The sequence below is a fragment of the Pipistrellus kuhlii genome, unplaced genomic scaffold, assembly GCF_014108245.1.
Source record: "Pipistrellus kuhlii isolate mPipKuh1 unplaced genomic scaffold, mPipKuh1.p scaffold_m20_p_23, whole genome shotgun sequence".
NCBI lineage: Eukaryota > Metazoa > Chordata > Mammalia > Chiroptera > Vespertilionidae > Pipistrellus > Pipistrellus kuhlii.
The window spans coordinates 11,337,464-11,356,979 of NW_023425522.1; the positions used below are offsets into that span (position 1 = coordinate 11,337,464).

Here is a 19,516-nt window from a genome sequence, read left to right on the forward strand (position 1 = left end):
TGGGGCGGCCTGGCCCATGACACAGAGAACGGGCCAGCAGGAGGGGCTCAGAGCCTGGCCAGCGCTGCAGGAGACCCGTGCCTGGGCCAGGGGCCCAGCAGCACGAGGCCCCGGAGAGCTAAGCCCGGCCAACCTCAGGGGATGATCTAGGAGGAAGTTACGGGCACCAAACCAAGCTGAGTGGCAAAGGGGAGGAAGGAGAATACAACAGTTTGAGCCAAAACGACACAGACCCCCAGAACTCTGAGGTCTCAGTTCTACACCTTCCAGGAGCCACAAGGGAGGAATCAGACTGGGCGGTACCAGAGAGGGGGAGCCAGATCCGTTCCCTCTGGGCCGTGTCCCTGCCCCTGGGACAGCGGGTGTGGGCATCGGTATAAAATAGCCTCTCGGGCCGAAACCAGTTTGGCTCAGTGGATAGAGCGTCGGCCTGCAGACTGAAAAGTCCCGGGTTCGATTCCGATCAAGGGCATGTACCTTGGTTATGGGCACATCCCCAGTAGGGGGTGTGCAGGAGGCAGCTGATCCATGTTTCTAACTCTCTATCCCTCTCTCTTCCTCTCTGTAAAAAAAAAAAAAAAATCAAAAAAATAAAATAAAACAAACAAACAAACAAACAAAAAATACAGCAGTCTCTCGGTGAAGCTGGGACCCCTTGCCCCAGCCCCGTCTTTGAAGTGGTGGGGCAATAGCTGCTCCCTCCTGCCCTCACCGAGTCCCGCTCTCCAACTGTGGGGACAACATAGGTCCCTAAGCCCTCGGAGGACCTCTGGGCCTGGAAAGCCTCGCGGGGCAGAAGCGGGGCAGCCTAGGAGCCAAAACTGAACCCCATTCGATCTCAGCTGGGGAGATCCCGCAATTACATAAGGAAGGCAGGGCCCAGAGAGGGCCAGTAGCTGGCTCAGGGGCTCACAGCCAGCCCAGCGGGGCCAGAGCCCCAGGCCGCAGCCTCACAGGGGGACGGCACCGGGTGGGCCTCCAGAGACAGGAGCCCTCTGGGGCCATGGGAGGGTGCTGAAGACACTGAGGACAGAAGGCAGGACTGGAACAGCCGCAGGACGGACCGGCAGCACCAGACCCCTCCCCCAGGGCTGGGGACAGACACCTGAACACAGCTTGGCCCAGGGCGCACCCTCTCTCTCCCAGAAAGTGGCCGCTTTGCCGCAGGAGAGCCAGGCCCAACCTGGTGATTCGGAATGTCAGGCACCAATGCCACTCACTCGCCTCTCACGGGACAGCCAAGAGGCCGCGGATCCCTGGTCTGGGGCTTCTCCCCTCGGGACCTGCCTTGCACGACCTCGAAGCCCAGAGAACCCAGAAAGATGGTCGACTCCGTCCAACACCAGCTCCGGGCAGGCCTGCACCCAGCCAGTTACACAGACACCAACCCCGAACTGGGCCCGGAGCCACAGGCACCAGGGAGGCAGCAGCGGCTGCCTCACCCACTTGCAGCCTAGGGAGCCCCCCAAGGCCGGGTAGGGCCCCTCCCTCCCCCTGTGGTCGGACACGACTGGACAGACACGGGAGGGAAAAAGCAGGAAAAGGCCTGTGTCCGGGAGAAGGCGGCCGCTCCCATCCCCCCCCGCAGGCAGCCCGCCAGCCAAGGGCCCCCGTCTCCGCGCACAGCCCGCCCTCAGGGCACCGGCTCGAACTTGGGGGGCCCGCGCGCCCAGCTGAGCGCGGACAGCGGCCGCTCGTGGTCCTTGTCGGACTCGGGCTGGCTCTGGGCGCGCTCGGGCTTGGGGTTGGCGGGCGGGTCCGGCTGCTGCACGGACAGGGTGCGGCGCAGGTGGTTGCGCTTGCGGAGGAAGTCGGGCTGGAGGCCGAAGCTGCCCTTGCGCAGCGCCATCCGCGAGTTGTTCTTCTTGGGCCGCGCGCGGTGGCTGGTCTCCAGGGCGGCCAGGTGGGCGGCGTAGCCCTCGCTCAGGAACTGCAGGGGGCACGGGGGGGGGGGGGGGGGGGGGGGGAACGGGGGACCGGGGTCAGGCCAGCGGGGCAGGCAGGTGCCTGGTTCTGCCCTCATCCCCCCCCCCCCCACCAGCGCCAGTCACCCCTTCTCTCCCTGCCATGGACTCTCCAGCTTCTCCGTGGAACCTGCAGGAAACTGGACTCTCTTACCATTCAAGGCTCCTGAACACTCACGTCTAGTCTATCTGCACCCGTGGGCCTTCGGATCCCCTGGATTCTTGATGGGGGCGGAACGCCCACCCTGGTCACTTCCACTAAAACCCCAAACTGTCAGTCTCTCCCACCATCCACCTTCTTTCTACCCCAGGGAACTCAGTCATGTTCCGGCCCCCACAGCGGCCCTCTGGCCATTCCTTCTGCTGTGCTCAGCTTGCTGTGCCAGTGGCAGCTGCATCCCAGGCCCCACCCCCGACTACAGACCAGGATCCACGTGTAAACAACATCCCCATGAGGCCCACCAGTGCACAGGGAGTGTGAGATCAGCACTGCCCTAAGGATCCCCACTCAGGGGTCCCTCCACGGTCACACTCAACACGCCCCGAAGGAGCACTGCCTTCCCCTCGTCTGCTCCTCCGCCTGCTCCTCCCCAAGCTGGAAACAGGGTGCCCTCCTTGCCTTTCCCTTCCTGCGTCCCACACACCTGCACCGCCATCACCAAACCCAGTCCCTCTTCCTAAACGTGCGGCTCAGACCCTCCCACCTCCCTCCCCTCCGCTGCCCTGCCACCTCCTCCCACCCGCCTGCCCCCTGCAGCCTTGAACTGCGAACACTCCGCAGACTCAGAGCACACAGGCCTGCACGCACTGCCCCCCAACCCCAGCCCCTCTCCCACTCCCCCCACCTCACACTCGGCCACGCTGGCACTGGCCGTTCCCAGAATACACCAGTCTTCTGTCGCCTCCGGCCCTGTCACAAATGCTCCTCCCACTACAGGCCCTTCTAGGGCCAAGCCTCACACTTCGGAGAGCCAGCCTCGCTCTGAGGCCAGGGCGCCTGTCCTTGTCTGGGGCCCCGCCAGCCATCTGTGCTGCCCCCTCATTTAATATGGCTCCTGCCACCCTGCACTGTCCCTGTCTGCCCATGTTCCCATCTCCCTGCTGGGCTGGATGGCATGACACCCGCTTCACCCGGGACTCTTCCCTGCCCCCAACACAGGGCCCGTTTCAAGGCCAGTGTCTCGCAGTATTTGCTGAATGAATGAATGAATGAATGAGCAGATGAAGGAATGATCAAATAAAGGAATAACCACCTATCCGCCCCTTACTATATCCTTGGCCCCACTCCCCGACCCCCAGCCCCAGCCAGGCCCCCACCCACCTGGCACTGGGTTTGGTACTTCTTGGTGGGCCGGCCCACGATGAAGATCTGGGAGGGCGGCAGGCCCAGCACGCTGTAGACGGAGATGTCCTTCGTGGAGCCGTAGGCAGCGCTGATTTTGATGAAGCACTGAAACACAGAGCAGCTCGTGGAGGGCGAGGGAGGCCAGTCACCCCCACCTACCCCCGCCAATGGGTTTCTGGATCCCCATCCCCCAGGAAATTCCTGCCGGGGGCCCTGCTCTGCGCACCGATAGAATCCAAGTCATGGGTCTGCCCTGAAGTGGCCTCCCTTCTCTGCCCCGACCCTACACCCCTGGCCCAACCCAGGGTTCTGCCTGGCAACGCCAGGACCGCACCGTCAGCTGAGCAGCTCTATTCGTAGGTCATGTGACAACAGGGCAAAGCGCTCCTTTGGGGACCAGGAAGTTGAGGGCCAGGTTCCCAGGTTTCCATATCACAGAGCCAGTCCTGTCTGTCCTCCAACCCTGTGCCATCCATCCCCACCGCACCGGACTGGAGGCGCCATGTGGCCACTGCCTGGTGCTGGCTGGTCTGATGTCCTCCTCACAAGCATCATCTATCAGAGGATGGCCCAGCTCCTCCTCATGCCGGCGTCACTCCCAGATCCCCGCCTGCACTGAGGTGCTCACCATCTCAAGGCTCCTCACTTTGAGCCCCCCATTGACGTCATCTTCTCTCCCTTCACCCTCCCTCGAAATTCGCGGGGGACTTTTGGTCCCAGCTTTTCTTCCTCCTAAGTCCCACCATCACTGGGATGACTTCCTGTCCACACAATGACCCCCCATCGCCTGAACCTCTCAGCAACTTGCCTTCTTTAAGGTCAAGGACCAGCACCTCCAAGACTGGACCGGGAACGACCCCTCTGAACTCTGAACCTTCGCCTTCCCACGCTGACCCTCCTTCCCCCCCACTTCCCTCAATGTCTCTGACAGCCTCTGGCCTTTTCCCATCGGCATCCTCTGCACGCCTCTCCTCCTCACCCCTCCTCACCCTGCCGGGGCTCCCCATGGCTTCCCTGGGTTCTCCTCCACCTTGCATTCTCCAGGCCCTCATCCTAGACACCCCCCCCCCCCCCGCCCAGACACACACACACACTCACACATTCTCTCTCTCTCTCTCTCTCTCACACACACACACACAAACACACACACACTCACTCACACACACATACACACACTCTCACACTCACACACATTCACACATACACACTTAGACATACACAAACACCCACACCCCCCACACACACACACTCACACACACACTCTCACACATACACAAACACATACACTCAACCATAAACACACTCACACATACACACACACACACTCACACACACACACACACACACACACTCAAACATAAACACACTCACACACACTCACATACTCACACATACACACACACACTCATACATACACAAACACACACTCACACACTCACACATACACAAACACACACACACACACACCTCAACCTGTACTTTCTCCAAATCCACTTTCTCCTTTTCTACATGCTGGCTGCTGAGAACTTCTGCAAAAACACAGAACCACACAGCCCTGGCCCCACATATTCTTTCTGCTCCCACCCCCCAAACCTGCCGATTTTTACTTCTCTCCCTGAGCTGCTTCCCAGTCCTGGGTGTCAAACCAAAGAGAGGGCTTTCTCAGCCCTCTGGCCCTCTCCGCATTAGCGGTTCCCCCAACCTGCCTTTAGCCCAAAGGAAGAAGCCATTTCTGTGCCCCTCCCTGTCCCGCCTCCTGACTCACCCAGCTCACTCTCGCAGCCTCAGTCCAGTGAGTCCACACCCATCCAACCACTGCCCTCTGAGCCAAAACCCGCCTTCTCTGCTCCCACCCCACTGCTCTGCCCTCTGACCTTTTGAGGTGCCCCTTCCTCCCTGAGGTCAGCAGTGTCCAGCCTTCATCATAAGGACATTTGTCCTTCACAAGGACACTCCCTCCTTCTTTGAAACCTTCTCCTGCTGATCCCTGGAAGCTCCTCCCTCCTGCCTCCTCGCATCTGGCGCCTCTGGTTCCTCTGCTGCTCCTCTTGCTGCTCTTGGGGGCTCAGCACAACCCCTCTCACCCCCGCCCACGGCTCCACTGGCCTGCTCAGCTGGGACTGACGTAGTGTGTGTCCAATGGCCATTCCAGCCTCAGTGTGTCCACAGGTAAGCTCATCTTCCCCCAGCCTGGTCCCCTGTCATTTCATTCATTTGCTCATTCATTCCACTAACATTGATCGCGTGCCTACCCTGGGTCATCATTGCCCCATTTGCTGGAGACAAATTGGGGGCAAAGCAGCCACAACTGTGCCTCCCTGGAGATGGCAGTCGGGTCAGATGAATAGCACCTGGACTTCTCCTGGTTACTCAGGGGACATCTGAGAGCTCCTCACTCCCTCCACAAAACCATCACTGGACCCCGGCAGTTCTCCCTCCCGGTTTGCCCAGGCCTTTCTCTCCATCCCGAGCCACCGCTGGACTCTGGTCTGCCTGTCTCTCGTTTGGGCAACAGCTTTCTGACATCCCTGCCTCTTGCTTCTCCCACTAATCTGTTCTCCACAGAGCTGCCGGAGGGATCTTTCTCCGGCCCAAACGAAGACACTGCCACTTTAAGCTCCCCCATGGCTCTGAGTTCTTCCATAGTTCCCCGTTGCCCTCAGCAGAGAGTCCATGCACTGGGCCTGGCTTCTGAGGTTTTCAAGACCTTGGGCAAGTCGGTGAGCCTCGCCTTTCTCCTCTGTCACCGGGGAGAACAATACCTACCTGGAAGGGCTGTCAAAGGACCCACTGAGATCCGCTCGAAGGACCTTTGCCATCCACGTGCACCGTGGGAGGTGTGGGTAAAGGGGTGAGGGCCCAGGGGTTGAGGGAGGAGAGTCCTGGGGGCCGCAGTCCCGCCCTGGCCGGCCACTCACCTCCTGCACGAGGTTGCGGAGGAAGATGGCCTTCTGCCGCAGCGGGTCGTGCACCAGCCCGTCGGAGAAGAAGATCATGCCCTGCGGGAAGTTGTGCTGGGACAGCCAGGAAACCACCCGCTGCTTCTGCATGTCCGGCCGCCCCGTGATGTAGAGGATCATGTAGCCCAGGTCTTGCCAGTGCCTGGTGAGAGGGCATTGCAGCATCCAGCCCCGCCCCAGTCCACCCGCCGCCCGGGGGCCTGCCCCGCCCGCCTGCTGCCTTCCTGAGAAGACGGAGGGGCTGCTCCAAGGAGGAATGCCAGGGGGATCCCCAAGTCCATCCTCCCAGGGGAGCCCCTGAGTCCTGGACATCTCTCTCGGATGGCCCACAGGCACTGCATGCTCACGCCACTGGTCCCCTGACTCCGGGCCCCTCTGCCCATGTCCCCTCTCTGTGGTGCTGCCAATGTCACTCAAGTTTTTGGAACCAGAGGTAAGCGCCTTTGCTTCTCTCCCCCCCCCTACCACCTTTCCCTTTGCCACCCTCTTTCCTCCTCCAATCAGGAGCGGCCTTCCATTCTATCAGGTCCTTACTGCGTTCTCCACTGCAATCCACTGCTCAGCCTTAGCTCAGGCCCTGGGTCTGCCGGGCACTACAAGAGCCTCCTGGTGGGGCCTTTTGCTCCACGCCCCCCACACGCTTCAATCTAACCTGGGCCTGCAACCTCAGGCAGGTTCATTAGCCCCAGGGTTTCAGTTTTCACTGCTGTGAAACGGAGAGGATATTAGCAACCACCACGCTGGTCATGCTATGGATGAAATAAATGCATTAATCCCAAATGTCCCCGGCCTGCTGTGTTTCACACAGGTGGGGCACTATTGTCCTCTGTACTGTTTCCATGATGGTGTTTGTAAATCACAGATCTAACTTCGCCTAAAGAAAGCCATTCCTGGCTCCCCAGTGCACTGAGGTCATGAGCCCTCTCCTCACCAGTGGCCTCCATGCGGTGCCCTGGAGCCCGGCCTCCCCCAGTCACAGAGCTGCTGGGCTGTCCGGGACCAGCCTTGCACTCTCCTGCTGCACACCCTCCACTAGCGGCCTCGGCGTCCATCTCCTGGTGTTCCCATCCCCCCAGCTTCCCCAGCCCCTCCTCCAGAAGCCTTCCCAGCGTCCCAGCGACCCAGGCAGAATCAGTGTCCCTTCTCTGTGCTTGCACAGCACAGTGGGACGAGCACTGAGCAGTTCGCCACCTCGCATGACATTCTGGCTAAGCGCAGGCCTGTTTGGGAGCTGCTGGGACACTAGCCCCCCACTGGCTACTCCAGATTGGGGGGAGGGGGGTTCCAGACCTGGCAGGTGACCGAGGAGATTGGGGAGGTTTTGCAACAATGCAGGGGCCCCGGTGTCACCCCCAGAGAGTCTGGTTAGACTGGCGTGGGATCCAGCGATTTGTGATGACAAGAGGCAGCTTCTGATGGGCAGCAGGGTTTGGGGAGCACCAAGTGGCCCCAGGAGCCCGCGGGAAAGAGAGGAAAGCACCAGAAGGATCCCCGGAGAGGAAGGACCAACCACAGCCTCCCTTTCCCAGATCAGGGATAATGACTGGGCGGGCTTTGGAGGAGATGTTCATGGGAATAAAAGGCACAGCCTTGCCAAAACCGGTTTGGCTCAGTGGATAGAGCATTGGTCTGTGGACTGAAGGGTCCCAGGTTCAATTCTGGTCAAGAGCATGTACCTTGGTTGTGGGCACATCCCCGGTAGGGGGTGTGCAGGAGGCAGCTGGTCAATGTTTCTCTCTCATCGATGTTTCTAGCTCTCTATCTCTCTCCCTTCCTCTCTGTAAAAAAATCAATAAAATATATTTAAAAAAAAAAAAAAAAAAAAAAGCACAGTCTTATACAGGGAGTGACATCGAGCCTGTCCGTGACCTGTCCCCACAGGGCATCATGAGTCAGCAGTGTCCTAGGAGCCCCTGAGCCAGGATAGTATTCTCTCCCCAAAGCGGTCCCTGCGACTGGGGTGAGGCCGGACAGTCACTATCCCAACACCAAGGACTCCCAGGACCCAGGACCGGTTCCACTCGTGGGGTTCTGATCACTTGGAGTCCTGGCCCAGTGTCTCACCCCCGTGACTTGATTCCCCGTGGACCGTGAGACTCTCCTCCTTGGATCTCTCCCCTCCTCAGTGCCCAGCACAGGCCTGGCTTAGGAAAGGGAGGCGGGGGTGGAGGGAGGCGGGGAGGGCGGCAGGGACGAAAGTGGTGCCTCTTTTGCTTTTCTGTCGTCAGCAGCCTCTGCAGCCCTCTCAGCAATGCCATGGCCCTGGAAGGCTGCATTTCCAGCCACACTCCTGCCCTGTCCTAGCCTGGTCTCCAAAACCCAACCCTGACCTTGTCCCTCCTGCCCCCCACGTGCTCTGCTCTTCCCTGTCTTTGTCACCATGTGCCCTCCTCTTGGCCTATCTAAATCAATCGATTTTCTTTCTTTCCTCCTTCCTTCCTTCCTTCCTTTTTTTTTTTCTTTCCTTTTTTCATCCTACATAATAAAAGGCTAATATGCTAAGTGTCCAGTTGTTCAGTTGGCCATTCAACCAATCAAAGCATAATATGCTAATGATATGCTAAGGCCTCTCAACTGCTTGCTATGACATGTACTGACCACCAGGGGGCAGATGCTCTGACTAGTAGGTTAGCTTGCTGCTGGGGTCTGGCCAATCCGGACTGAGCTAAAGGGGCCAGATATGCCCTGGAGCCCTCCCGCACTGGCCAATCTCCTGCATCCCTCCCTGGCCCCAATACCTGATTGTACACTGGTGGGTCTCTCGGTATGGCCTGTGCCCTCTTGCAATCCAGGCTGATCCCCTCTCTCTCCATGTTTGATAATATTTGTACAATGGCATGGGTTGAAAAACATATATACATCCACCCTTTAGGGGCTATCTCAAATGCCACTTCTCCCAGAAAGCCTACTCTGCTTTCTCCAACCAGCTGGAATAGATCCCATCTCTCAACTAGCCCTGTGGTTAGCTAGTCTCAAAAGATGGCCCCGCGCTGAGCCCTGGGTCCCAGCATTCACATGTATGTGGGCCCATCCCCTTGAATCTGGGCAGATCCTGCGACTAGCTTATAACCAACAGAATGCAGTGGGAAGGACACGGTGCCTCCCAAGGCTGGGTCAGACGAAGGCTTGCAGTTTCCACCTGATCTGGGACCCAGGGGGAGCCAGCCACCCAGTGCAACGTCTGAATAGCCTGAGGCCTCCCAGGCTAGCCCTGGGCAGCAGCCATGGGGAGAGACAGAGCCCCCAGGCAAGGAGCAGCACGTGCAGTCAGCAGCCAGCCCTCCTGACATCCAGTCCAGGGGAGCCTTCAGACGCCCCCACCCCAGACCACCTTCTGCTAGAGACAACCCCCCATGAGAACCTTGCAAAAGAACCCAGACAGTCCGGAGAACCATGAGACAGAATCATAATTATTATTTTAAGCAGCTAAGTTTGGAGCCATTTGTTACACAGCAGGGGATCCTCAGAACACTCGGATTTATCCTGATTGGGGTCAGAATGTGAGAGACCAGGCCTGATGCCCTGCAGAGAATGCTCAGATAGAGTTAGAGGAAGCCGAGGAAGGAGGGCAGGGCGGGCAGGCGGGGGGATCTGGGGTTAGAATGCGGCAGGAAGGATCTCGGGGACGCAGGTAAATTAACACTGGAAGTGAAGCCAAGGCTTCGGGCTCCTGGGCCCGAGGCCAGTGGGACTCCTGGAGGAAACCAGAAAAAGCTTATCTGTGCCCCCCAGGTCCGCTGGCTCCTGCCCACGGGGGACATGTCCCTTGCAGGGAAGTAGCACTCACCGGACAACGTCCACTGCCCCCGGCCGGACCTTGGGGTCACTTCCCATGATGGACACGCTGGCTGCAAAGGACCCGTCGATGCTGAAGACCACGCACTCCATGCCTCGGGGCAGCACCGTGAGGTAGCTCGTCGCACAGGTCTGGTCGCCCCTGAAAAGCACCGCGGGTGCTCAGCCATGTGCCAGGTCAGGGGTGAGCCGGGGGCCAGAGGTCAGCGTGCCACTGGGTCAGAGCTCAGTTTGGGGCCAGACAATCTGATGATGACCTCTCTCCCAACAGACAGGCAGGGATGAGGCCCAAAACAGAGCACCCCGAGGGCCCATCTTCCGGAGAGGCTCTGCTGGAAGGGCCAGGGCAGGGGTGCAGCCACCATGGGAGCGTGTCCTGGGTCTCACCTGACCACCATCTTCACGGGGTACACGCCAACCCCTAGGCGCCGGGGCCTCGGCACGCTGTACGTGATCCGGCCGCTACTGTTGGTGATCTCCGTGTCCAGGTGCACCCAACGGCCCGAGGACGGCTCTGCCATCACCAGGATATCTACCTGCGGGCAGCAAGGGGGCCAGGGAATGCACTGAGACTGGGGTGCTGCAGGCTTGGCTTGGGGGCTCGGCCAGGGAGCTCTCTGCCAAAACAGAACTCAGGGGCTTGGGGTCCTGCCTGATGTTTCCTGGTTCCTACCACCCTCTCTCTCCCCACTGCAGCCACGACCGGCCCCTCAGATGCACCAAGTTCACCCCTGCTCCCTAGCTTGCCCACCCCCCCACCCCACCTCCACGGGCAGGGTGTCTCCCAGCTCGGCCTCCCTCAGCCCTCAGCCCACATGCCATGGGGTACCATGAGGCACCGGGTGTGTGTGTGGGCAGTCAAGGAGGGGATGCCCCGCCTCTGTACCTTCTCTCCCGTCAGAGCCACCATGTCCAGGGGCCCGTACATGAACCGCCCCACCAGGACCTGGGGGCCGTCTTCGGCGGCAATGACGTCGTTGGCCCGGTGGTTGGCAGTGACGTTCTGCAGGGACAGAAACCAGCTCAGCCTCTGCACCAGGGGCTGCAGCGTGCCCGTCCCCGGCATTGTCCTCAGGACTGGCTGGAGGACACGGACCTGCCAGAGCAGGCCTTCCTATGAGCCCTGTTAGAGCCCCCAAGACATGTTCACATGAGAAAACAGACCCGGAGACCCCAACGCCGTCCCCCGAGAGCGCTGGGGTCCCCCGAGGGGAGAGTTCTCTGCTCCCGTTGTCCCCGCGGCCCTGAGGAACCGCCAGTCCTCACAGCCTGGCATCCTCCTGGGCTCCGAGGCTGGAAACGGCCAGTCCACTCCCTTCGCTTCTTCCTTCCACCTCTCTGCTCACATGCCACAGCCATTTACCATCTGTCTTTTCTTAGTGAGGATGGACTAGAGCAGAGAGAATTGTGTGCCTGACACCAGCTCCTCTGCCGATCCATTCTGGTGCCCTTCCCTTGCACAATCCCCACCCCCACCCCCACGCCAGAGGATCTGGAGCCACCTTGGACATCGCATCATTTCCAACGTTTCACGCCTCTTCCCTCCCAGTGTCAGGTCACTGCAGCTCAGAGGCCTCCATCGGCCAGCACCCCCCTTCTCGGCCTGGCTTCCACACCGCAGCCACTCAGTCTGGCGGCCCTTCCCCTGCAGAACTGCCCCCATGGCATCTGTTCCACACCATGTTCTCTCTCACCTGGGCTCTGCTAATGGCTTCTTCATGAAGCTCCACATTCAAAAACAGACCCCCGGCAGGTCCACCGGCGTTATAAAGCTCAGATCTGTTAGCTCCAGGACCCGCAGGCAAAGTCCAAACCATGAGCTCAGCACTAAAGCGCTGCCTGGGCAGCCTTTCCGCCCTCTCTCCTGCTCCCCTTCTGAGTCTCTCTGGCCCTTTCTGGCCGGGCTCTGCAGTGGCCTCTAGGCCTTGGCTCACATTGAGCCCCCACCTTACATGCCATCGCTGGCCTCCTGCCCCCAGAGTCCAGCACATCCACCATGACCTGACTCAATGTTGTCCCCTCCCAGAAACTCTGCTTAGACACCCCTACAAGGCCTGTACCTCCTCTCAGTTCCCAGGGAATTTTAGTTCAGTTCAGTGAACATTTGTAGCCACCTCATCTGCATAGGTCCCTCGGCTGGGCTTGGTGGACACAAAGGGGAACCAGACAGTAACCCTGCCCTGGGGACACTCCAAAGTGCGGGACCCAGGCCCCCTCACAGGAACCTAGGACAGAAACCAGCTCAGCCTTTGCACAAAGGACTGCAGCTTGCCTGTCCATTGCATTGTCCTCAGGACTGGCTGGAGGGACACGGGCCTGTCAAAGCATGCAGGGGGGAGAATTGGTTCATGGGAACAAACTCATGGGAAGATGCTTGAATCTTACTAGTCAGTCATCAAGGAAATGCCAATCAAACCACAAAGAGATACCATTTCATACCCACTAGGATGATAGAGTCCAAGAGACAGATAATAACCAGTGTTGGTGAGGATGCAGAGGACTCAGAACCCTCGTACACGGCTGGGTGGGGGGCAGGGGGTATGTAAAATGATGGTGCTGCTTTGGACAAGTTTTGCAGTTCCTCAAATTATTACACTAGAGTTACGCTTTGACTAGGCAATTCCGCTCCTAGGTACATGCCCAGGAGAAATGAAAGCATCTGTTCGCATAAAAACCTGCACACAAATAGTTACAGCAACATCATTCGTAGTGGACAAAGGGTGAAAAGTGGTTCATGGATAAGCAAAAATGGGGCATATCCATTCAATGGAATATCACTCAGCCATAAAAAGGAATGAAGTACTGATGCATGCTATCACATGGATGAACCTTGAAAACATTATGCCAGGTGAAAGAAACCAGACACAAAAGACAATGTATTGTATTATTCTGTTTATGTGAAATGTCCAGAATGGGCAAATCTATAGAGGCTGAAAGTAGATCCCTGATTGCTCAGGGCTGGGGGATGATGGCCAAAGGGTGTTTTTTTTTGAAATAATGAAACGTCAGGTTGCATACACCTGCGAGTACACTAAAACCTATTGAATTTTAAGTGGGTGAATAATACCTGAGTTATAGCTCAATAAACATGTCAAAACAGAAGAGTCAATCCACGGAGCACTGATCACCTTCTACCTTGTTAGTACTCCTGGTGGGGTCTATGTCTGGGTCTTCCCACCAGGCTGGACGTGTCCCCCACAGCCATGGCTGTGTCTATAAACCCCTGTTCTCCGCTCGCTCCCTGGAAGAGGGCTAGGGACACAGGGGGCACTGATTGCTTACTGAGTGAATAAATGAATGTGTATAGCAAACTCCTATTTACATCTCAGTGCCCTTTAAGGGTGACTCTTCATGGAAGCCGTGCATGTCCCGCCCTGCAATTCTCCTTTCTATCTCTTCCCCAGGCTTTGCCTCCCTCTGTCATGGCAAATCCCTCTCTAGACCACACTTGACAAGTCAGGCTGTGAGCCCCGTGATCACGGACAGGGCTCTTCACACCTACATCTCTAGAGGCCCTGCGTATAGCAGCTGCTCCATAATTGGCATCTCACTCTCCCCAGTGCCCTGGACCCCCATTCTTTGGGTTCCTCTGGAACCAGGCCACCTGGAACCAATTCTCCCATCTTACACACACCCCCAAACCTCACCCCCCTACCCCCTGCAGCACCCTGCGCCTCAGCTAAGCATGAAGCCCAGCATGTGTGAATGCTCAGCTCTGAGGGGCAAATCAAAGGCCTTCCCTGCCATGGGGACGCCCCAGCCCCCAGGGCAGCCCCACTTCTCTGAGGCCACGTCCCAACCAGGGCGTGGCTAAAGCCAGCACATACCCGCAGCTTGACCTGGGTCCGCTTCCGAAGCCACTTCTCTCGGGGGTTCGTGGGGCTCAGGGTGGCAGGGTCCAAGCCATCGCTCTCCTTGACGGCCGCACTCTCATAGCGCATCACCTGGTGATGGATGCCAAGCAGGGCTCCAGGTCAGGCCATCCCAACCCCTCCTCCTCCTTCCCAGGCTGTCAGGGCCCAGCAGCTGTGGCCAGAAGGCCCACCCCAAGCCTCCTCACCTCCCAGCCTGGAACCCTCAGAAGGCCAGAGACTCCAGGATCCATGTCCCTGCCCTCCAGTCCTGACTGCTGGGGCCACAGCACAGGCCCACAAATGCTCTCTGGCCCGGGAGCAGCTTCTACCCTCCACACCCCAACTGAACAGCTCTCTGTGTCTGCCCGTTCTCTGCCTTCCCTCCTGTGAGGCAGGTGACCCTCACCTAAGGTGGCTGAAGCCCTGACCCCAGCCCCTCCTGCCACTCAAGGCCATTGCTCCTGCAGCATTCCCTCTCAGTCCTAAGGAACTGATCAGACCCTCTCCACTGAACCATTCTCCTTTGCATACAAGCGTGCTATCACCGCGTCACCTTAAAGAAAAGAAAAAAAACACTCTCTCTAGGGCCCCTGGTGTCTCTCCAATGATCATCACATTCCTGCTCTTCCCTTCCCCTGAGCTCTGTCTCCCCTCCCTGCCTGCCCCCTCCCTCTGCCCACTCCAGCCAGGCTTCTGTCCCCATTGCTCCACCGAAGCCATTCTTCACAAAGCCCCGCCCATGGCTTCCATTCTGCCCACTCCAGGTCCTCTCTCATCCACCCTCTCTTGCTCAGCAGTGATTCCTCCTCTCTCCCTCTTGGAGCTGCAGGACTCAGCCTTGATCTTCTCTATCTACGGAAAGTCCCTCAGTATCTGTGGTGGTATGATTTATCGTAAGAAATATATATTTGTTTATTTGTTTGCTTTTTCACCCCATTTATGGCGCAGAGCTTCTAAAATCCTTGTAATTTCCCAAGTGACGAGAGCAACAAAGGTGTCTTTTATGTTAATGAGGTGGCTTGTGGGGGGCTGGTTGCTAGGGAAACCAACCTTGTGAATAGAGGGTTTGAACTTTCAGTTCCAACCCCTCACCTCCAAGAGAGGAGAGAGGGGCTGGAGGTTGGATCCGTAGCCAGGAGCCAATGATTTAATCAATCGAGCCCGGTAATAAAGCCTCCATAGCAACCTCCAAACACAGGGTTCTCAGAGCTCCTGGCCTGGGGAGACGTGGAGATCTGGGCAGAGCAGCTTCCCAGGAGAGGCAGGGAAGCTCCCGCCACTTCCCCATTGTCCTAGGCGTCTCTTCCGTCTGCCTGCCCCTGAGTTATATCCTCTTATAACAAACTGCTGATCAAGTAAGGAAAATGCCTCTGAGTTCTGTGAGCCACTCTAGCAAATTACAGTCATCAGACCCAAGGAAGGGAATTGGGGACCTGTGATCAGTCCATCAGGAGCCCAGGTGGCAGCCTGGACTTGCGATTGGTGTCTGGTGGGCAGGGAGGGAGGGAGGGGGAGGGTGGCTGTCAGTCTGTGGGACTGAACCGTTACCCTGTGGGACTGAGCTATTTCCAGGTAGGCAGTGTCAGGACGGAGTTGGATTGTGAGGCACCGGCTGGTGTTGGAGAGCTGCGTGGTGCGGGGAAGAAGCCACACTTTGGAATTGGTGTCAAAGTCAGGAGCATTGAACCTGTCACCCTGTCGTTGGCTTTAAATGCCATCCGGGCGCCATCATCCACATTTTTATCTCTGAGCCTGACACCTTCCCAAGCTCCAGACTTTCTACTCCCCTTCCTTCTCCACATCTGACAGGCCTCTCACCCTCCCAGGCCCAGAGACAAGACTCAGTTTCCCCGCCCCCCGCCCCGCTCCTCCCCAACCGTAGGGAATGGCACTCCTGTGAGTGGTCACGTGGAACAGGACCCTTAGGCTCCCTTCTCCCTTACAGCCCCGACGCCAGCGGGGCCTGGCACCCAGCTCAATCCCTCTGCGCCTCCACCACCAGCACCTCGGCCCGAGCTGCCCTCAGGAAGTTGGGCTCCTATTTTGCCTTCTGAAGGGGCTCATGCTTTCCCCCCACAAACGGCAGCCCTCCTCCCAAAAACACAAGGCAGTTGATATCTCCCCCTTATTCAGAACTCTGCAATGACTCCGGACTGGACCCTGCACAGCATCACATGCCTGAACTTGGCCATCTAGGCTGTGTGTTCCGGGGCCCGCCCCCAACCTCTCCTCTTCCTCCTCCCCGACACTCTCCCCGTCACTGGCCTCTGTGCCACCCACAGGCCAGGTCGCTGAGACCCGCCGAGAGCAGGCCTTTAGTACTCCGCTCTCCAAGTTGAAACGTGGGTCCGTTCTCCCACGCAGTTTCTATTTAACTTTCTAGAAAGTAGCAAGCCCTCAGGCAGGAGCCAGTGCTCCTTACGAAGCCCCGTGGTCTGACTGTCGCCCTCCCACCTGACTGAGTGCTGGGAGGACTGCGGGGCCAGCTCTTTTCCAGGCCCAGAAGGCGGGCCCTGCGGTGGGCACCGAGGGGCGGTATACCTGTCTCAGGATGAAGGCCACCACGTCCGTGGACTCCCAGTAGCTGGCGTGGAAGAGGTGGGGCAGCGCCACGGTGGGGAAGGCGGTGAGGACGTCAGGGCAGTACAGGGCGTAGTCGATGCGCTTGGCACCCCACCACTTGGCTGTGACTGTGGGGCCGAGAGGGAGGTGAGGATGGAGCAGACTGCCTGGGCCTTGACCCAGGGGGCAGTGTGGGACCCCATGCACAGGCGCAGTAGTGAGGCCGGCACCCAGCTCACAATGAGCTCTGGGACGCGGCTTCTTTCCCCACCTCCCACCCTCCCCTCCTCTAGGACACTTGCCGCAGGCTGGTCCCCAAAAGTGGGGACCCATGGAGGCGTCCACAGTCCCCCCCCACCCCCCACCGGCCCCCGGGCTGCCGGTCAGCAGGGTTCCCAGTGGGGAAGCTGAATGTTGGGATCAGGGCTCTGGCGGAGGTCAGAGCTCAGTTTGTGCCAGGAGGGATCCTGGCTCCTTCCACAGCTAGGGTCAGAATTCTCTCTTAGGTCAGAGTTCAGTGCGATTTCAGTTATCCTCCCCCCTCCTCCCTGGCCTCGGCAGCTCTGGCGGTAGGCCAGCAGCCACCCAGAGGTAGGTCCCTCTCCCTTGACCCCAGGGAGACTCCCCAGAGGACCCTCACTCACTGCAGGAGGTGCCGACGGGTGCCAGGCTGTCCGAGGACGCGGAGCTCTCGCTGTGCGAGCTGTCCTGGCTCATCCTCCGCCCCAGGCGCTGGGACCTCGGGGCGGGAGGGGGCGAGGAGGGGGCGTCCACCATCGGGGGGCTTCCCTGGGAGCCGCCCTCCAGGAAGAGGGAGCTGTGGGTGTGCAGGGCATCCGCTGGAGGGAGAACTTCACGGTCAGGGCCAAGGCCATCTCAAACAGAGCCCCATGCTGTGCCCCCCGCGCACGTGGGAGGCAGAGGGTCAGCAGTGACCACCCCCGGCCCTGCTCTCTCACCCAGACAGGCAACCTGCACTCTCACCTCCCGGAATCTGGCTGGGACGCCTTTCCCATAATACATCGTTGGGTTTCATGTTAGGGTTCCTCTAAGTTTTGGGCACAAGTTAGTGTCCCAACCATCACTCCTCCCCTAATAAAGCGGCCGAGGGCGCCCCTGAGAGAAGACCCTCAAACACCAGCTGGGGTCACGGGTGACCCATACCATGTGCTCTTGTTCAAACCTCTGCCCTGAGCTACAGGGACTATGGCAGAGCCCACAAGGGCATGGGCCCCGCAGCTTGGAGCTGGGGGCTCTTTTTGGGCGTGGGCATGCCCTGACCCAAAAGGGATGCATTGGAGGGTGGGGGGAAAGGGGTTTTAGAGCCTCTTCGGTTGGTGGAAGCTCCTGATGAAGCGGGACTTTGGAAATTGAGTTTTCATCAGAATGGGTGGGAGGTGGTTTACCTCCTAAATGAGCCACAGATACAGCCCGCCCCCGCCCCTCCCCCAAATCTGTCCACACCTCTGACAGGCTCTGGTGGTGGAGCCAAGGCCCGCATCGCCAAGGCCCTGACTGTCCATTACAGGCCTCTCCCAAACCACCTGCCCTTGCCTCTGCTCAACCTAGAAGATCTCCCAACATCCACCCCCAGCTCTTCTCCAGCCGCCCAAAAGCCCTGGTCAAAGCCCCCTGTGCGTGAAGCCTGCTGGGATGAGATACCTGCTGCTCTGCACCCCCAGTGCAGGCTGGGCCCTGGGCAACAGCGCTCAGCTGGACCCCGGACTTCCAATGAGGTCTGACAGCGCCAGTATTAGCTGGCCCCGGCCCAGGAGCTCAGCCAGCAAGCTTGTCAGAAAGCAGATCTTAGGTCTCTGAGCCCCAAGCTGCCTCCTACAGAGGTGGGCTGCTTGGAGAGCAGGTGGGCCGGCTGTTTGCCTGTCCTATGCCCCCAGCACACAGCCCCTGCTCAGCTGTGTCTAGTCCCTCCATCAGCTGAAAGCTCGGAGAGGCGGGACCAGAGACCGGGACCCTGGCGGGCGCCTGGCGGGGCCCAGCCTCTGGCTCAGCACATGCTCTCGCCCCCCAGGAGCCTACCGAGGAGGAGGGACTGTCCGTCGCCCAGCGGGAACCTCTGGTAGCGGGGCACGCTGACGGGCGGCACCAGGTGGAACTTGGGCTCCAGCAGCGGCTCGAGCCGTGAGGCGGAGGGGTCTGCGCAGTGGAAGAAGCTGTAGACTTGGCTGCAGGCCGGACGCACCTGGAGTCCTGGGAGCGACACAGGGGAGCCCCTTGTTGGTCCCTGCTCACTCGGCCCTGGAAGGCTTCCCTGAGCATGGCTTTGCGTGGCCTGCTCCTCTGCTCATGAAACACATGGCTCCCTGCTACCTCCAGCACCAAAACCACATGTTCAGTTTGGCATTTGAGGCCTTGCCCGGGAGCACAGCTGTAGGCACCCAGACTGCGCCACGGTGGCCATCTGAACGCCCCCCCTCAACCCCAGCAGGCTTGCTTTCTCTGGGCCTTGGCTCAAGCTGCCCTCCTCCCAGCAGGCCCTTTGCCCTCTGTTCTCTGCCGGCCAAACCCCTTTCAGTCCTCCCAGCTTTCGCTTAGCGGCTACCTGACTTGTGAAGCCCACCCAGGCTCTTTTCCAGAGGATCAGCTGCCCCTTCCTCCAGCCCCACTCAACTCCTAGCCTGGTGGGTAGTCCTTGGTTTGCCGGAGCCGCGGTGCCCTTCTCTCACAGACCAGCAGGTGTCTCCACTGAGGCCTCCTTCCCCTCAGCACGTCTTCCTGTCCCTCTTAGGTCAGGGGACTGGACTGACCACATCCAGGGAGCCTTAGGCTTCCTTAGTGACATCAGGGCAGCCATGGGGTCCCCCCTTCTCTCCCCACTTCACGCAGAGCCCCTCCCTGTCTCTCTGTTCTGTATCGTAGGGCGTCAGAGAGCTTTGGGACAAAAGAAGTTTGAGAAGCCCAGGTGGGCTCATCTCCAAGGTGGCTCCAGACTCTTGCATCCTCAGAACCAAGGCTTAACCGCCGCATGTGTGTCTCAGAGGAATGAGGACGCGTTCCAGGCTGCGGGCACTGCGTGAG

General features: G+C 59.1%; 1 protein-coding gene across 4 annotated transcripts in view; it reads right to left on the reverse strand.

The window, feature by feature from the left end:
• The window catches only part of PITPNM3 (PITPNM family member 3), an 89,944-nt gene that overhangs the window by 2,286 nt on the left and 68,142 nt on the right, over positions 1-19,516 (reverse strand). The window contains exons 11-20 of one of the 4 annotated variants that reach the window (XR_006742543.1): positions 18,518-18,688; positions 17,125-17,319; positions 16,460-16,608; positions 13,892-14,008; positions 10,951-11,067; positions 10,452-10,600; positions 10,057-10,206; positions 6,228-6,411; positions 3,286-3,414; positions 1,447-1,930 (exon numbers count right to left, since the gene is read on the reverse strand). Coding sequence is in view for 3 of the 4 variants with exons in the window: in XM_045586649.1 (XP_045442605.1) it covers positions 1,634-1,930; positions 3,286-3,414; positions 6,228-6,411; positions 10,057-10,206; positions 10,452-10,600; positions 10,951-11,067; positions 13,892-14,008; positions 16,460-16,608; positions 17,125-17,319; positions 18,518-18,688 (1,658 nt within the window). In the remaining variant the exon portion in view is untranslated. Of the gene's footprint in view, positions 1-641; positions 1,931-3,285; positions 3,415-6,227; positions 6,412-9,628; positions 9,964-10,056; positions 10,207-10,451; positions 10,601-10,950; positions 11,068-13,891; positions 14,009-16,459; positions 16,609-17,124; positions 17,320-18,517; positions 18,689-19,516 lie in introns of those variants that run through there. The other 3 variants (XM_045586649.1, XM_045586648.1, XM_036451937.2) reach the window with 3 other exon arrangements.